This window comes from Propithecus coquereli, unplaced genomic scaffold (genome assembly GCF_000956105.1).
Source record: "Propithecus coquereli isolate 6110/MARCELLA unplaced genomic scaffold, Pcoq_1.0 Scaffold77, whole genome shotgun sequence".
NCBI lineage: Eukaryota > Metazoa > Chordata > Mammalia > Primates > Indriidae > Propithecus > Propithecus coquereli.
In genome coordinates, this window is record NW_012153840.1 from 6627148 (window position 1) to 6644580 (window position 17433).

Consider the following 17433-nt stretch of genomic DNA (forward strand, 5'->3'; position numbering starts at 1 on the left):
AAATATCAAGCCAGAAGACATTTTATTTAAAAAAAAGATACCTGAAAAAAATAGATATACTATTCTTGTGGTAAATGTAATAGTGAGAACCTGATCTGTTAACATTTTGCCTTTTTTCTTTTCAAGTAACCATAAGCAAAAAAAAAAAGGTTACCGGTTCTCCAATGGAGAATATTTTTTCTCTAACAGGTTAAACTGAGATGCCAGCAAACCATGATTTACATTTTGAAAAATAAACTTCCTATAAAATAAATTCTGTTGTCTGATAAAGCTTTTAAAGTAGGACTCTGTGAAAGAGTAGGACTAATAACCAATTTAAAAGGAATGGCCACGTTATTCATATTGTTGTTTTTTTTTTGTTTTTTTTTTTTTTAACAAAAACCAAGATGGGATTTGTGGCGTAAGGAAAGCCCTGCACCTTTGTCCTTCCTTTATCACTTACTAGATAAAGATCTTCTCTGTAAACCACGGTCACTGCTCTTAGATTAGGGGTGGTTAATAGAAGAAATGGAAAGCTAAACAATAATCCAGGTGAGAGTACAAGGTGAAAAGAAGTCATCCTCAGTTAAATCACCCAAAAGACAATGGTTTTTGTGTTGGTATATTGGTTTTATGAAATTATTGACTTACAAACTGCTTTTAGAACTTATTAACAGGAAAAGATATACATTTCCTCGGAAAAGGGAGTGTGCTTTCTTCAGAAGAGAATTATGTAATATGATATTCCCCTCTTTGCCTTGACCACATAGAAACTCAGTTAAAAATCTTATCTTTATTTATTTATTTCATTTCCCATGCCTTTTTGTTAGCATAAATATCTTATCTTTAAAAAAACACAGAGGGTACATAGCATAATGACAGAAGCTAATATTTATTTATGCAGTGCATATGTATGTGTTTTGGGGGGTTGTTAAGCCCTTTATAGGCAGTATCTTACTGATGTGCCAAAATGCATTCATTCATTCAATTTATACTGAATGTTTACTATGTGACAGGCAACATTCTAGGTGCTTGGACTATTTCAGTAATTAAAGCAAACCAAAGTCACTACCTCCAAGGAATTTCCATGGGGCGGGGTAAGGAGAGTGAAAAGAAAAAAGACAAATCGGTAAACTACACTGTATGCTGGATGGAGGTAAGTGCTGTGCTGCGGATAAAAATAAAGCAGAAAGGAGAGATGGGCGTGGTGGGAGAGTTCAGTTTTAAATAGCATGGTCATTGCAAGGCCTTCCTGCAAAGGTAACAGTTGGGAGCAAGCCACGCAGATGACTTCTACTACAAAGACTCTGCAAGGGAAAACGTCCCTGCCCTTTTAAAGGGAACAAGGTGGCATGCATAAAGCTGGAGGAGCAAGGGGGGAAACAGGAGATGAAGTCAGAGAAGTAATGGGAGGGATGACAATTGTTAGAGACCAGGAGGCCACAGGGACAGCTGTAGCTCTTACCCGGAGGGAGAGGGCAGCCACGGAGGGATCCCAGCACAGGGTTCTCTGGCTGCTCTGCCAAGAACAGACTGAGGATGGACTATAGCAAGGTCTCAGGCCAGAGTGGCCAGGAAAGTAACGCACTAATGCAGGTAACATATGGCTTCCAGCAGGATTGCAGTGGAGGAAGTAGTAAAAAGGGGTCAGGTTCTATACATATATTTTGAAGGTAGAGGTGATAGGATTTGCTGGGGGTTGAGAAAAATAAGATCCAAGGATGGCTCTGAGGCTTTAGATCTGTATAGTTGGAAGGGTAGAGTTGCCTTTCATGGAGACCAGCAAGTCTCTGGGAGCAGCACGTTCTAGGGAGCTTGGTTTGACGCATGTTATGCTTTGGATGACCAGTAAACATGAGAACTGTCAAACAGATAGCTAGATGGAGCACGTGAGGATCAGAGGAGAAACGCTGCCAGCTCACAGATGGTATTTACAGCCATGAGACTAAGTGCACTCCTGAGGGAGTGGCCGCAGCTAGAGTGGGCCAGAGTCTGAGCTCCGGGACTCTCCAATGGCAGGAGGCTGTAAGGCTGTAGGCACAGTAGAGGAAACAGAAGCAGCAGGTGGGGGCTAGGAGGACATGGTCCTAGAAGTCTCTGAGCCAGTAACCACTGCTGTCTCCACGTGAAAACAGCAGAGTCTCAGCTTCTTTTCTAAGGCTTATTCATGGTTGTTTCTTATTTTACTCTTAGTGGATTCAAATCTTTCTTAGAAATAAGGTGGATGTACATTAAACATGACTTTGGGTATGTCATTTAACCTCGAATCTGCATGTCCTCCTCTGTAAAATAAGAGGTAATATCATGTCTGAGCGCTAATCTCCTAAGATTGCCGTGAAAAATCCATAACATAATACTACATAAAAGTAGTCTTTGATACTTAAAAGACTTTTTATACTTAAAAACTATTAAACATCAGCTAAGTTGTGCTAGAGAACCTCGAAAATATATGTATCAAGCCGAGAAAATAAAGTTTAACTACATAAAAGAGCTCTAGGGTGAAAAATGCCACCTTACAAATGCTTTTCTAACAAAATATTATAACAAATTTTACTTAATTCCATTGTTCCAATTCTATATTTTGATGTGAATATAGTGTAAGTCATTTAAAAAGTATTCACATGTAAGTGATCTCTCAGTATTCTGTAGCTGTGGCTGTAACCAATGGATGCTGTGGGTCCACCGTGAACATGGTTTGTTGTTTGTGTGGTGTGGATTTTGTTTCTATATTTTAAAAGATGGGGTAGCTTTTCCCCTTTGGTTTACATTTTATAAACAATTGCCCTAATGGTGGGAAATATAAACATACACACACACACACACACACACACACACACACACACACACACATACACATATTGGGGGAGTTTACTGGAAATACGAGAAACATAAGATACTGAAGATATTGAACATACAGGTTTGAGTATACCTAATCTGAAAACCTGAAATCCGAAATGCTCCAAAATTGGAAACTTTTTGAGGGCCGACATGATGCTCAAAGGAAATGCTCATTGGAACATTTTGGATTTCTGGAGTAGGGATGCTGAACCCACATGTATAAAGGAAATCTTCCAAAATCTGAAACCCAGAACACTTCTGGTCCCAAGAATTTCGGATAAGGGGTGCTCTATCTGTACATCCTATAAAATCTAAAACAGAGAGACGGTCCCATTTGTCTTACAGGCTTGGCCCTGTTTATACCCACAGTGCTGGGTAACAATTTCCCAATTACAGTAAATCCAAATTCACTAGTCATGAGTTATTTGGCAAGCATGTAAGAGGAAGTTCACTTTCAATGTTAGTGAAGTGGACAAATTACGTCTCAGTTTCATTACGTCCAAAGCACTACATGTTCCTTGGAAGAAGGGAGTCACCTGAGACACTGGTGCTGCCTAAGTGTGAGAAAAGGCAAAGCAGGAAGGGGGTGTTTTCACTGCCATGCCCTGTTGAGGACCATGGGCTTGGATCTGTCCTGAGATCAAAGTTTTCCTCCACATCTCTGTTCTTCTGTGTTTTCTGTGCCTATCCCTAACCTTCCAGACTTTTGTGTTTCCACTCCCCTTCTCAGTGTTTAGTTTAAAAAAATTATTCTCCTGGAGTCTTGGATGTTGACCTTACCACTCCTTAGCTGGGTTTCTGATTCTCTCACCTGGGACCTTGTCCTCAGCAGCTGGCCTTGCTGTCCAGTTCTGCTCCATAAGCTCAGATGCACCTGCATACACATCTGGCATGGCTGCCTGAGTGGCTTATAGGCAGGTTTCACAAACAAAACATATCTAAAAACAAACTCATCCTGCCTTAATTGTGACTAAAAGTGATAAGCACTGTGGTTTTTAAGACAGAGCATTTCCATTTTATTGCTTCTTTTTCTAACATTTCCCAACTAAATCTCTATACTGATAAATAGCAATGTCTTTTTGAACACTCTTTCCCAAGGGTAAGTTTCAGAGATCTGAATATCATGCTCAGTTAAATTCAACTATTATTTATTGAATATCTCTGTTAAAGTACAAGGCCCTAAGCCAAAAATCAGACACTGTCAAGTACTATTCTGAATTTCTGATTTTGCTTTAAGCAGAGAGACTGATAAGCCAAAATCAACTCATAAATATTTAGCTGCTTTGTAAGCGAATGAGATATTTTTCCTGCAGTAAAAATTAAAAAATTGGCAGGTAGCCTAGATATAAAACAAAAAATTTAAAATCCATTTTCATTAAATATATTGCAACTTTTCTATAAATTTATTTCCAAACAAAAAGTAAAAAACAAAAACATTTTGTCTCCACATTACTTCCTCTTAAAATATTAATATTCACAACTCTTCTCTTGTGCAATTTTTAAAATTTTACTCTACCACTTCTTATCATGCTAACCCTCAAAAGATTTGAGCAAGAGTGACAATTTGATGCAACAATTTGCACAGGGATTTTCAGTTTGCTTTGTTAGGTGTACTCTAACTGCCCCTGGATGATGATCACATGCACACCAGGACCCCTGCTGCCAAGGGAGCAAGGTCAGAGTTCAAAGGTACTGGTAAAGAAACATAATTCTTAAGTTTGAACCAAGACTATGCAAACAGAACATCCCATCTGATGAGCGTGATGGACATTCTGTTTTGATAGTGGAGGCAGGCAGGAGCAGACGGGACTAAATGCGGACTGAACTTACTTTAGAACCTGAAAGAGTCCAGGTGTCACAGATGTTGGTCTCACCATTCCAGCTCCACTAATGGTCCCCAGATGAACCTGAGGATAATAGACTGTCCGGAGAGCGAATCTGGAAGACTGCAACCTCGTCTTAATGACTTCTAGTGGACAAGTGAAAATAGCACCAACTGTGCCCCCACACCTGTAAGAAAGGAAATTACAGCGGGATCAGAAAAGCTTTGCTATTCTCTACACAAATGTGGAATGTGAAGTTTAATTTTCCTCTCTTTAAAATTAGACCACAAAGGAGGTTAAAAAAAATTAGTTGAAATCCCACAGCTAAAGAGATAACTATTACTACCATGTTAGCACATCCTTTGAGGCTTTACATTACTGGCTTTTTAACTTCATCCCTCCCATCCAGATATTGTGAGTACCCTGCTATGTCAGTATACATATAATACCTACATCATCATCTGTAATGGTTTCATACCATCTCTCTGTATCAATGGATAACATTTTAACCAATTTCCTACTGTCGGACAGTCATGTCATTTGCAATTTCATTACCATGCTGCAATGAGTATTCTAGAAAACACCTCTTTGCACACTCAAACGAACCAGTTATTCAGGTAATGCCACTATTTTGAAAATCAATGTTTACTACAACACAGACTTTTATTAAAATCTGATTAATCTGAACTCCATTGAAAATTAAGCTAAAGCTTATTTTCAACAATGAAGTCCTTGGTTTCCTTCACTCACAACTAATCAATTTATCCTCTGTGCTTTCATTAGTCATGCTGTCTCTCTGGATCAAGGTTCCCAAGTCAGTCATTTGAGTACTACCCTTTCCATGTGTTCGTACAGAGATTACCTGAATTATTATTTGAATATTTTTCCTCAAGACAATTCACCTATTTATCCTTCAATGGGCTAGGTATAATTAACAATGTCATGGACCATCTCCATCCTCACCCATACCTACCAGTGACACAGGCCTCACTCTGTAGCAAACATAGCTCTGCAATCTGAATTCCTCAAGATAAGGACCTGGGGCCTCATTCATCTTTGCATTCCTGGCATCAGAACTCAAGGAGAATGTCTTGTAAGGTATCTAAATACTTCAAAAAAGCATCTCTCACTAGCCTGGAGCTCCTTGACACAAGCTGTGAATTCATGCATTTTTGCACTTAGCTCGAGTGTAGCACCTGGCAGGCAACAGGTGGGTCAACAAAAATAATATAGTACCAGCTTCTCTGACTGGGAAAAGTAACAACAGGAAAAAAGGACAAGCCTTGGCACACATATAATATTTATGTTAGCTTCCTTACTCCATTAGATCTAAGTGTTGGAAATCTGGAAGTAAATCCAGCACTGAACACAGACCCTGAAGTAATGAATGAAATAAAATCCCCATGCAGGATTTTAAAATCAGGAGCCTACTAGTTCCATACAGCAAGCAATATCTGGATAACAGAATTGGAAGCTGTTCAAATAGCAGCACTAATGCCATTGATTGAATGGTTATTTTATGACAATAATTCAATCCTTCAACAACCTGTGAGGTAGGAATTATTAATTAGCCCCAATTTATAATGAGGAAACTAAATGTCAGAAAGAGATAGAAATGTACAGAGGATGAGGGGGAGGATGAGAGGAGAGGAAATTAACCATTTTTGGCTACTTAGATAAACTTGCTTTAAAATCATGATGATAATATATCACAGTGTTTTTCTTAACTGATGGGCCAAAGCCTATCAGTCACAAAAGCAATTTAAGGGGTTACAATCAGAACTGGAAGGAAGGAAAGACGTATCCTTACTTTACAGATGGCAAGCCTGGGTCTCAATGAGGTAATGCACTTTCTCAAAGTCTCAAAGCAACATCTCCAAAGCCTATATTCTCTCCACTATACTAAGGTATCTTCTTTCAGAGTATTATGGAAAGATAGCTATTGCATATAGCTTTGTGGTTGTTTTTGTTTTTAAGCGATGGGGTCTCACTCTATCACCCAGGCTGGAGTGCAATGGCATGATGATAGCTCAACTGCAGCCACCAACTCATGGGCTCAAGTGATCCTCCCACCTCGGCCTCCCAAAGTGCTGGGATTACAGGTGAGCCACTGTACCTGGCCTTGCAATATAGCTTTGTTAGCTAACTTAGACTGCTTACATTCACACTCAAAAATGGAAAATTGATTAGACAATTAGGTCTTTAAAACTAATATGTGTGTGTGTTTTTTTAATCAAGAAAAAACTGAGACCAGCCATGGTGGCTCATGCCACTGCACTCCAGCGTGGGGGAGAGAATGAGGCCCTGTCTTTAAAAAACAAAACAAACTGTGAGCCTAACTTAACATTGGTCTGTATAATTTGCTCTAAGTACTAGAATATATCTAAAGAAAATGGAATATAATGGGGTTTAATGAGGAGTGTTTAGAAATAGAGGTAAATAAAAACCTTTCTAACCTATGTCTATTCACAAATTACTCTTATCTATTATAATACCCATGTTTAAAAAGTACAACATTTTAAAATACTGGAAAACTTACCAGCTATAGAGCAAGATAAAGACATATCTGAAATCTATTTGTGTTCAAATAGCATAACTCCAAGTCACCAAAAAAAGCGCTTTTGGGTAAATTCTTTCATCAGAAAGTCAATAAGTTCAAATACCATACAAGTCAACCACCACTGCTTTGTCCCAAAGTCGGTCGCACTCATTACCCTGGCCAACTGTTATCGAAACTTATGCCCTGATCAAAGGATGACCGACAGGAAGGTATATATATGTTTGTTCGAAAAAGCAAACGCCCTACTGACAGCCGGTGACCTCTTTGAGGGTGGCAGGCCACACTCACTATCACTATCACTTTTTTGTATGTCGTACACTGTGACCACAGCAGGAGGGGATGGTGGTGACAAAAACGCCCGGACTTCTAAACCACTTACCAACTGGGTGAACTAGGGCTCAGGTGCCTTGTCTAATAGGGATCATGCCAGCCACATAGTATCACAGCAAACAACCAAAAAATGGGAAAACACTGCAAACCGAACACTACAGTATTACTATTAAAGTTACTACTCAGTAGCTAAGCCCCTCATTACCTACTGGAAAGAAAAAATCTTAGACGTGAAATGTCCTAAGGATATTTTTAAGTCATTAAGCTGTGTTGGACACATTCACTAAAATACTCTTAATTAGAACAAAACAAGTTCTAATATTAAACTAAAATTTCCAAAGATTCTTTCTGAAATTTAAAACATTTCATTTTTCAAGTTATCTTTCAGCTCAATTTTTCTTTCTTTCTTCATGAACCAACATATACAAGACATTCATCAATTTGAGATGATGCTATAAATATAAAATGCTGACTTACCTAGACTGGCTTTCCAAACTTTTCCAAAATTATTTAATCATGTCGGATCCAAAGCATTTGCATTTAAGATTATGATAAACTGTATTCTTTGTAGAAAAAAAGTTCCTGTCATTTCTCAATACAAACAATACCATCATCCTGCCTGGTTCCTAACCCCAATCAACACAGTCTGCTGAAGCCCTGTCCACGCTGGCTCTGATGTTAACTGAGCTGCTTGGGAGTCTCAGTTCAGAAGGGGCACAGCTATTAGTCCCATGTCTGGTCCTCCATCCATCACTACCTTTTTGGCTGTTCTCTGAGTCCCTCTTTCCTTTCAATGACATCACGGGGAGATTTCCTAACTTTCCAGTAAATTGCAGTTTTTCAAGTTCAGTCCCATTGAAAACGTCAAACTCAAATCTGATTCAAAACTTCCCTCCCTAACTGGGCGTTGTGGCTCATGCCTGTAACTCCAGCACTTTGGGAGGTCAAGGTGGGAGATCACCTGAGCCCAGGAGTTTGAGACCAGCCTGGGCAATACAGTGAGACCTCATAAAAAAAATAAAAACAATTTCCCTCCATCACTGCCAGCTAGACAGTGGCTTAAGGGGACTTGCTCTGCTTTTTCACTTTTCCTCTCTCTAGGATTCTCTGGGCTGGCAGATAGGGAGGGGAAAGGTGGTCTTATATAATCAGTCCTTGTCTTGTTGTGGGTCTATGTGGCTGTGTGTTGTATTGGAGGCCTCAGCAAATGTTATGATTTCGGTGTAGACAGTGTTCAACCTACTACAAGCCCCAATAAGCGGAGCTCCCACATTGGTCCTACCAACAGTCCATCCCCAATTACCTTTCTGATTACTTGGCCCGGGGACTTGGCAGGTAGCACTAGATAGCTTCTCTTCCTCTGGTCCCATGCTCCTTGACACCGAGCCAATGAGGCCCACTATAGTATCCTTATATGCCCTCCAGGAGCCAACAAGATTGGCTCGAGGCACACACCAGTCCCTTCTCATCCTGCAGGCTTGGACTGACACAGCAGACTCCCTCTTGCAAGAAGCATCTGGCCACAGAGCAAGCTGCCAGTCTCCCAACCTCACAAGTTCCCTCAGTCTACAGCCCAGACCCACCAGGGGCTGGGGACAAAGAGGGAGACAGTGACAGGAGAACCCTCTCTCAGTACTCTACATGAGATGCGCACAACAATCTACTGGCATACAGAAGAAAAATATTACAGAAAGAAATAAAATTTCATTTTATTTATAATCTCTACCATTTAATTTCTGTTTTGTGTGTTTTATAATATGTATAAAATTAATATGTGTAATATAATTATACATGGGGATATGCACAAACACTTTAATCATAGGGCTGTGCGATTTAAGTTTGAAGCACTATTCTAGACCAGTGGTTATCAACTGGGGCAATTTTGTCCCCACCCCTGTGACATATGGCAATGTATGAAGACATTTTTGGCTGTTGAAATGTGGAAGCAGGGTTTGTAGGGACCGTCCCTGGGCAAAAATTGGCTTAAGCCCAGAGTCAGCGAAACTGGATGTGCTCTCCTTGGGGCCAGAGGACAATAGGTCCGGACACGGCCTGTTGGACAAACACAACTATTCCTCATGACAGACGGCTTTATGACAGATAACCAAGCGCCTAGGGTCTTGCAAACAAGCCAAGGCGACTCATTGTCCTGCATACGGTAATGAGATAAAGAAGTTAAGATGCAAACATCTGCTTCCATTGAGCAATCGTCTGGAAGGAATGAAAATGTTTTCCTCAAGGCGCCCAAGGTAGTCATGTACCAGGAAGTAGTTGCCAGACACAGAAAAAGTATATAAATAAAGCGACTGGTACAAATCGGGTACTGCAGTCTTGTATGTCTTGTGTGTGTCTGTGTGTTTCTTTCTGTGTCCATGCCCCGTTCTGCAATCCGGGCCGCGACAGGGTTTACTAGCATCTAGTGGGTAGAGGCCAGAGATGCTGCTAAACGTCCTACAGTACACAGGACAGCCTCTCCTCACAAAACAAATAATTACCCAACCCAGGTTGAGAAACCCTGCTCTAAGCCAATAAAATGGACAATATATCTGAAGGCAGTATAACCAATGTGGTGGGCATCACTGGTTGCCTCCTCAGCATCCATTCCTCTCTTCCTCTTAACAAGATCCCAAATTTCTTGAACCATACAGTTTTAGTCCTGACTCACTTGAGCCTGTCAACGTAACATCTACTTTGCCACGTTATCTGTTTAGAGATGGGCACATGATTCAGCCCAAGATACTCAGCTTAATTCCCACGGGGGCAATGACTGGTGTAAAGCAATCGGCATGTGTTCAAGTTGGTCCAATCAGAGTTAAACTCAAGACTTGTTCAATGGTGGGAGAAACACAAGGAGCCGTTGGAAGCCATTTTGTGGCCATGCAGGGGCCAACTTTAAAATCAAGCAGAGTTACTGGAAGGCAGAGCACGGACGGGTCCCATAGTGGCACTGTTATGTTGTTTAGATAAGCCCTATTCTGAAGCTTGTTCTCCCTCTAGAATTCAGGTATATATACCAATAATTAAGCCAGTTTGAAGTGAATTTTCTATTACTTAAAACTGAAAGCCTTCTAAATGAGCCTAATCAAAAAAATTTGTACCTGAACTTTTCAAGAAAGCTGAAGAGTTTTACTATTATAAATAATCTTCCAAAGAGCAGTTATGTTTGCAGCAGGCTATGTTTTTAACAGCTATGAGGAAACTTCCTGGATATTAATTTAATTTTGCCTCTACTGCTCTAGTCACTGATGTCGAAGCCCAGAGAAAATCCTCTGTTGGATATTCCATTCAGAGCAAACATCCAAAGGATTTGAGTAGCACAAAGGCTATGAATAGTGGTTAAATTACCTAAGAGCAGTCACAAGAGATAGACTTCAAATCTATTTGCCTAACTTCCTAAAAAATTTATTAAATGGATTTTTTCTGCACCTTTTTTACTGTGCATTCCTTTTTCTACAAAAATATGCTCCCTCCCCATTTCTCTACCTTCTCTCATTTTTCCTTTCCAGAATCTGTCTGGTGTTTATTACATAAAGACATATTTACCTTTTATCATTTTACCCACAGCCCTTGATTGTGAATTAGGCTCCTCTCCTCCAGCTGATGACAGCAGAGCAAAGGTAAAATATTACTACCACAACAAACACACTGGGTTTTCCTACTTTATGTGATCAGAGTTACGAAAAAGTTTTAAATTACACACACGGATTTTTATCTTTTAACTCAGTTTCAAATCACAATGGCAATTTTAAAACTAGATGTTTTCAACAAGAACCTGTTTCCTATGCACACTCACATTAGGCACTAAAGGCCAATGTGCTCTTTATTACAGTAATTATTCCCAAACAATGGTAAACTGGTTTCCACACTCACAGCTATACATATGTACAGAAACGGTTCCACCAATAAATAATACTGCCAGATACCTGGTAATCTTCCTAATCTTTGGGGTTATTTCTTCTTTTTATCTGCCACCTCTATAGTCACTGCTTAAAAAACATTAGTTGCCTGTAATCCTAGCTCTCTGGGAGGCCGAGGCGGGTGGATTGTTTGAGCTCAGGAGTTCGAAATCAGCCTGAGCAAGAACGAGACCCCGTCTCTACTAAAAAATAGAAAGAAATTAATCGGACAACTAAAAATATATAGAAAAAACTAGCCGGGCATGGTGGCGCATGCCTGTAGTCCCAGTTACTCGGGAGTCTGAGGCAGAAGGATCGCTTGAGCCCAGGAGTGTGAGGTTGCTGTGAGCTAGGCTGATGCCATGGCACTCACTCTAGCCTGGACAAAAGAGTGAGACTCTGTCTGTCTCAAAAAAAAAAAAAAAAGAGTACCCTGAAATACCTGTACTGAATCCTTGTCTTGGTCTTCTGTCAGTTTGTTGAACAGGCATTTATTGAGGGCCTGGTACAGGCGCCAAAGATAATGGAAGAACTCCTTAAGGCAAGATAGGTGATCCTGAAGAAAAACGACTCAAAGCAGACCCATTTAAACAGGTATCAAAATTTCACAAAAAAAAAGTGGGAGGGGAGGCTTACTTGAGACTTTTATCTTGTTAATTGACCCAAAAGATTATGAAGATAAATGCTTTATATCTTTCACAAACTATCATAATTACAACGACTCATTTCATAAAAGAACAAGTCTTGTGTTGAAAAAAATGAATACCTGGCACAGGCTTATGATATTTTGATTAGGCAAATTCTGTATTCACTGGATTAAAGCAAAATAGTTTTTTTTTTTTTTTCATTTTCTACACTTTTATTTTGTGGTGATCGTGAGACAAACACAGTCCAAACATTAGACTTCTTGTCCTCCCCTCCCAAAGACTATCTGACTCCACAGCTCATGCACCCCAATTACAGCAGTTGTCGGGTTGGGATAATGGATTCTCACCAGGATTCCAGTTTATCCTTCTGAATCCCTTCTCATCCCTTAACAAAAATGCCACACATACATGTGGCTGAGGCGAGGTCTTCTTTACACTCGCCACCAGGGGGCGTGTGGGAACACAAAAGCGTGCAAAATAGTTTTTGACGTACCTAATTCTTTAGATGCTATTTCCTATTTTCTATCTCATTTGGAAAGAAAATTTTAAATAGCACTCCAAATGAATAAAAAACTAGTACTTTCTGAACCTGAAGAGAATCATATCTTTCACAAATAGACAAATCCAAAACAACATTACTTTATGCCAATACAGTTTCAATAAATCTTAATATGGAACCGAGTTCATAATTCACAAATAATCTGTACTTAGGATGTACCACTAAGGAAACAGACATGGTTCCTACTCTCACGAAACTTAAATTCTAGTGGAAATTTTCACCCAAGTACCAAACAATTTTTAGAAATATGTGTCACATATAGGATGAAATCAAAGTCAATGTATATTCACAGCGGTATATTTATATAAGCCTTATACAAATTATGCACATACCATACTTGTCTTATCAAAATTTCTTTAAGCATTTCAAATAAGTCTTGCACCTTCTCTACATTGTTCCCCTAGAAAACAGATTAACTTGCACCATCTCTTTATTCCCTAACTCTTCAAATGTAACCATTAAATGTATAGGGACAAGCACCCCAGTACTTGGCAACAGCTGCCCATGAAACGTGGGAAAATACTGAACTTTGAAAATATCTGTTGATTCTATAGTTTAATGCCTTAAATACATACACACCACATTCCCATTAAAATACATTTTAAAGGCTAAGTATATTTGATGACAAAACAAAACAAAACAAAAATGCCATAAAAATAAGACCCAAAGCATCTAATCCAGGCCATCAACTTCTAAATCCAAGGACAGCTTAGTCGAGCTATTTCAGGTGCCGGGTGAAAGATTTCCTAAATCACCACCCTGCTACGTTAAGCGCTTGCCCAACAGGTGAAGGCCATCACTAACACTGACCAGACAGCCAGAACCCCCAAGTTGTTTGACAGATAAAGCTTACAGGATTTTCCTCCGCAGCACATCTGGCCTACACATCGAAGGGCCACTTCAGAGCGTTTCAGTGTTTTTCTTGACAAAATGGTTTAAATAGTAGAAAACGAATGACAGGTTTTATTTGTTATGTAGTAACAATAAAGTGTTTGAGTACTTTTTGGTTTTGAAAATACTCCCCAGATTTTGGGGTGGGAGGGAAGAAAGCAGAAATAGCAGAAACACTAAAGGTACTAAAAATCAACATCAAATGAATGAGGTTCCCTCACGCGCAAGTAACTCACCCTAAGAGAAAGTTTATGAATGTGCTGAGTGGGTACCAAAAGCCTTAAAAATGTTCTGACACAGCAACTGTACTTGTACTGCTTTATCCAAAGGAAATAGACCAAGTACACATAAGGATGTCCACTTATGCATAATGGCAAAAAACGAGCAACCATAGAGTTAGAAATTATATAGGCATAATAAATTAGGCAGCCCTGTTGTAAATGACTCTGACATCCACTGAACTTGTCACTGGGCTTAGAAACCAAATTGGGGTGGGCAGGGACTGGCAAAAAAAAAAAAAAGAAAGAAACTGAGTTTGCCTTCTTCATTGCTATCTCCCCACAACCTAGGCATTGCATGGTAGACAAATAGGATTAGCTAATGATATATTCAGAGAATACACTACCACACTGCCATTAAAGCTCAATATATTACTAAGAAGAAAGCAATATAAAGAACATGAGCGTGGCCGGGCGTGGTGGCTCCTGCCTGTAATTCTAGCACTCTGGGAGGCTAAGGCAGAAGATCACTTGAACTCAGGAGCTCAAAAAGCAAGACCCCAAATTATCCAGGAGTGCTGGTGCACGCCTGAGCCAGAGCAAGACCCCGTCTCCAAAAGAAAAGAAAAAAAAAAAATTATTCGGCAGTGCTAGTGCGCACCTGTAGTCCCAGCTACTCCGGAGGCAGGAGGATCACTAGACCCCAGGAGTCTGAGGTTGCAGTGAGCTATGATGACGCCACTGCACTCTACCAGGAGCGACAGTTAGTCACCAAAAAAAAAAAAAAAAAAAACACACATGAGCCTATTTTTTAAATGGACATGAAATTACACATTTCTTATTTGCATGCATAGACCCTCTCCTAAAGTGTTTATTTCTAGGTGTTGATTTGTGGGTGGTTTTGTCTCCCATTCTCTTTTCAAAGGACAATACGCTGTATTAAAAATATGACTATTACAGGTTAATGTAGGAGTCTTTTCTCTTTCACAAAGCATCCAAAAATTGTCTTAAAAAAAAATCAAAGAAATTAAAAGACTGAGTTGTTTTGGTGTTTTTATTTACCAGGATGTAAAATTGATTTTCAACTATTCACATGACTATCATACCTGACAAAAATACTTGTTCAATATCATTAGTGATAGCATTGAACCTGTATGACATTATAGTTTCCAATAGCTATTCAATAAACAAGAAAAATGTGACAGATTTTTAAAGGAGGGGGGAGCTGTGACTTCTTTTTAAAAAGCTTCTTAAAGGAAGCAAGCTTAGTTTTCTGGAAAGACGCCAGCTTAACAACAGTAGAAACTAGTTACTTGGAGCAAAGCAACACTATTCCACTGAACTAGGTGGGACTACTGGGTTGACTAATTTTAACTATTAATATATAATATATCCATTCTATACTCAGCTCCTTTCATGTTCTACCCTAAAGAAAACTGAAATGTTTTAGGCTAGTGAGAACGGGTCAAAATCCAATTAGTTACTCTGAAAATATCCTTTTGAAACTCCTGTTTTTTCTTTAATCCCAAACTACCGCTACTGAAGGAACTGAAACTTGTTAAATACAATGGCTTCAGGCACTACCCTAATAAACTCCTACATCTTAATCAATCCAGGCAAGCTGTGCTGGCCACTGCAGCTTTCCTCCCTCACCAGGTAAAAGGGTGCTTCAGTAGGGGAACAGCAGCCAGAGGGCACTGTGAAGGGTCCACAAGGAGATTGTCCAAGACAGGGCCATCAATTCCGCAGTGAGACCCAGCAGAGGCTGCTCCAGCATGTAACTCTCCCAGTTTGGAATACAGAGACTTTACTGAAAACAGTAAGTCAAAAATCACTGAAAACGAATTCATTTTTTTAAAAATTCTCCTTCTTGGCTTTAAAAATGTGTAGAATTTTAAAAATATGGCCAACTCATTTAAAATTCCCCAAAATGACAAATTTATATAAAGAGTGTCTTAATTTAAGAATGCTTCCCCCTTGTGTTACTCTCAAAGGAAGTATTAACAGGGACATGGAGGAAGGGTTGAGAGGGAATGACAGGGAAGAGATGAATGAGACATTCTTCCTATCTATAAAGAACCACCGAAGTTTTTTGGTTAGAGAAAGTAAGCCGGTGGCCGCTTACAGTAAAACCACAAAGAGTTCAGGAACACTTGCATCACAGTTATTGTGGAAGATAAGTTTCTCAACCATTGTTTGCAGTAAGGAACATATCTAGGTAGCAGTCCAGACTGCAACTAGAATACTCCAGTCAAGATGATAATCCAGAATTCAATTTTTTGCAAAATGTCCTACACTTAAAAATTGCTGTGCCAGACCTATGAGGTCCTCAAATAAGACTCCAAACACGTGCAAGACTCCAAAAGGATCCAAAGCCACCGGCTACGATAAAAGAAAAAAAATTACGAATACTCAAAAACATTTTAACTTCTGTTTTCGGGGGGCGGGGGGGGGCAGCTCTATTCCTAACCCCGCCACTGAAAAAAAATTTAAGCTGCCTGACGAGCGAACTAAATGCAGCTTTCAAAACAAGGCACATCTTACAAATTATGTGGTCTCTGGCGCTGGAAGCATCCACCAGCCGGTGAAAAGCAAAACCACACACCTTCCTGACCTCACATTCTTCCGAGGTCCCTCTTTCAACAACCCCACGTGTTGCTGGTCAGCATCACCAGCACTTTCCAGGCCCTTGCTGATGTCCAGCACCTGCGGCCCTTTCGACTGTCTGAATTACCTCCCCGGCCACCCTGAGGATCCCCAGGGCCAAGGAGGAACCGCACGGCCCGAGCCACAGAGGCCAGACAGGGCCGCCCCCGAATGACACTTACATCAGCCACTAATTGTTCAAAAGGAGAGAAAGCTGGGGACGCCGAGAGGAGGAGGACGGGCGGCGGGAGCGCGACAAGCGCGGGAGAAAATCACCCTCGGGGGATGCGGTCAGGGTTGGGGGAAAATGGAAGAGGCCCGACCCCTCCCCAGGCCCTGCCCACCGGCCCCGGACGACGGGACTTCCTCCTCCCGGGCGCCGGCGCCTCAGCCCGGGGTAGGGGGGGCCGGTAACCGCCGCGGGAGGCCGGCGCCGCACCCGGAGAAGAGGCCGGGGCGGAGGCCGAGGGAGTCGCGGGTGGCGGGGCGCGCGGGCTCGGCCCAGGGAGCTCACCCGCCGGCGAAGAGGTGAAGCAGCGTGTTCTCCTTCTGCTGAGTGCCCGTCGCCATGGCCGCGCCGGCTCCGCGGCCCGTAGCCGACCGGTGCCCTGGGCGCCTGGCGGCTCGAGGGATGCCCGAGGTCGCCGGGTCCGTTCGCCCTGCTGCCCTCAGGCGGCCGCCAGCGCTGCCTCCATGCGCGCGAGGGCCCCAACGCCCGGGTCGGCTCGCCCGCTCGACGCCCTCCTCGGCTTGGCCGCCGGTGCCTCACCCGCCTCTGCGGCGCGAGCCGGGCAGCGAGCTGGAGCCAGGCGCGCGGCCGTCACGTGGCAGGGGGGCCGGGCCGTGACGTCACCTAGTGCGCGCGAACTGGGGCGGGGCGCGGCGCGGCGGAGGTGTGGGCCCGGTCCCCGCGCGCCCATTGGCCGGGGGGCGGGTGTGGGCGCGGCGACTGCGCAGCCTTGGGCGAGGCCAACCCTGAGCGGTTGGCTGGTGCGGGGGCTGGCCTAGGCCGGAGGCAGAGCATGGATGCAGTGAAAACTGGCTGT

General features: G+C 41.7%; 1 protein-coding gene across 2 annotated transcripts in view; it reads right to left on the reverse strand.

The window, feature by feature from the left end:
- Positions 1–17188, reverse strand: part of SLC25A33 (solute carrier family 25 (pyrimidine nucleotide carrier), member 33) — a 31820-nt gene extending 14632 nt beyond the window's left edge. The window contains exons 1-2 of one of the 2 annotated variants that reach the window (XM_012662633.1): positions 16902–17188; positions 4648–4827 (exon numbers count right to left, since the gene is read on the reverse strand). In XM_012662633.1, coding sequence (XP_012518087.1) covers positions 4648–4827; positions 16902–16957 — 236 coding nt within the window. In that variant the 5' untranslated portion in view covers positions 16958–17188. Of the gene's footprint in view, positions 1–4647; positions 4828–8007; positions 8254–16901 lie in introns of those variants that run through there. The other variant, XM_012662634.1, reaches the window with a different exon arrangement.
- Between the last annotated feature and the right edge of the window lie 245 nt (positions 17189–17433).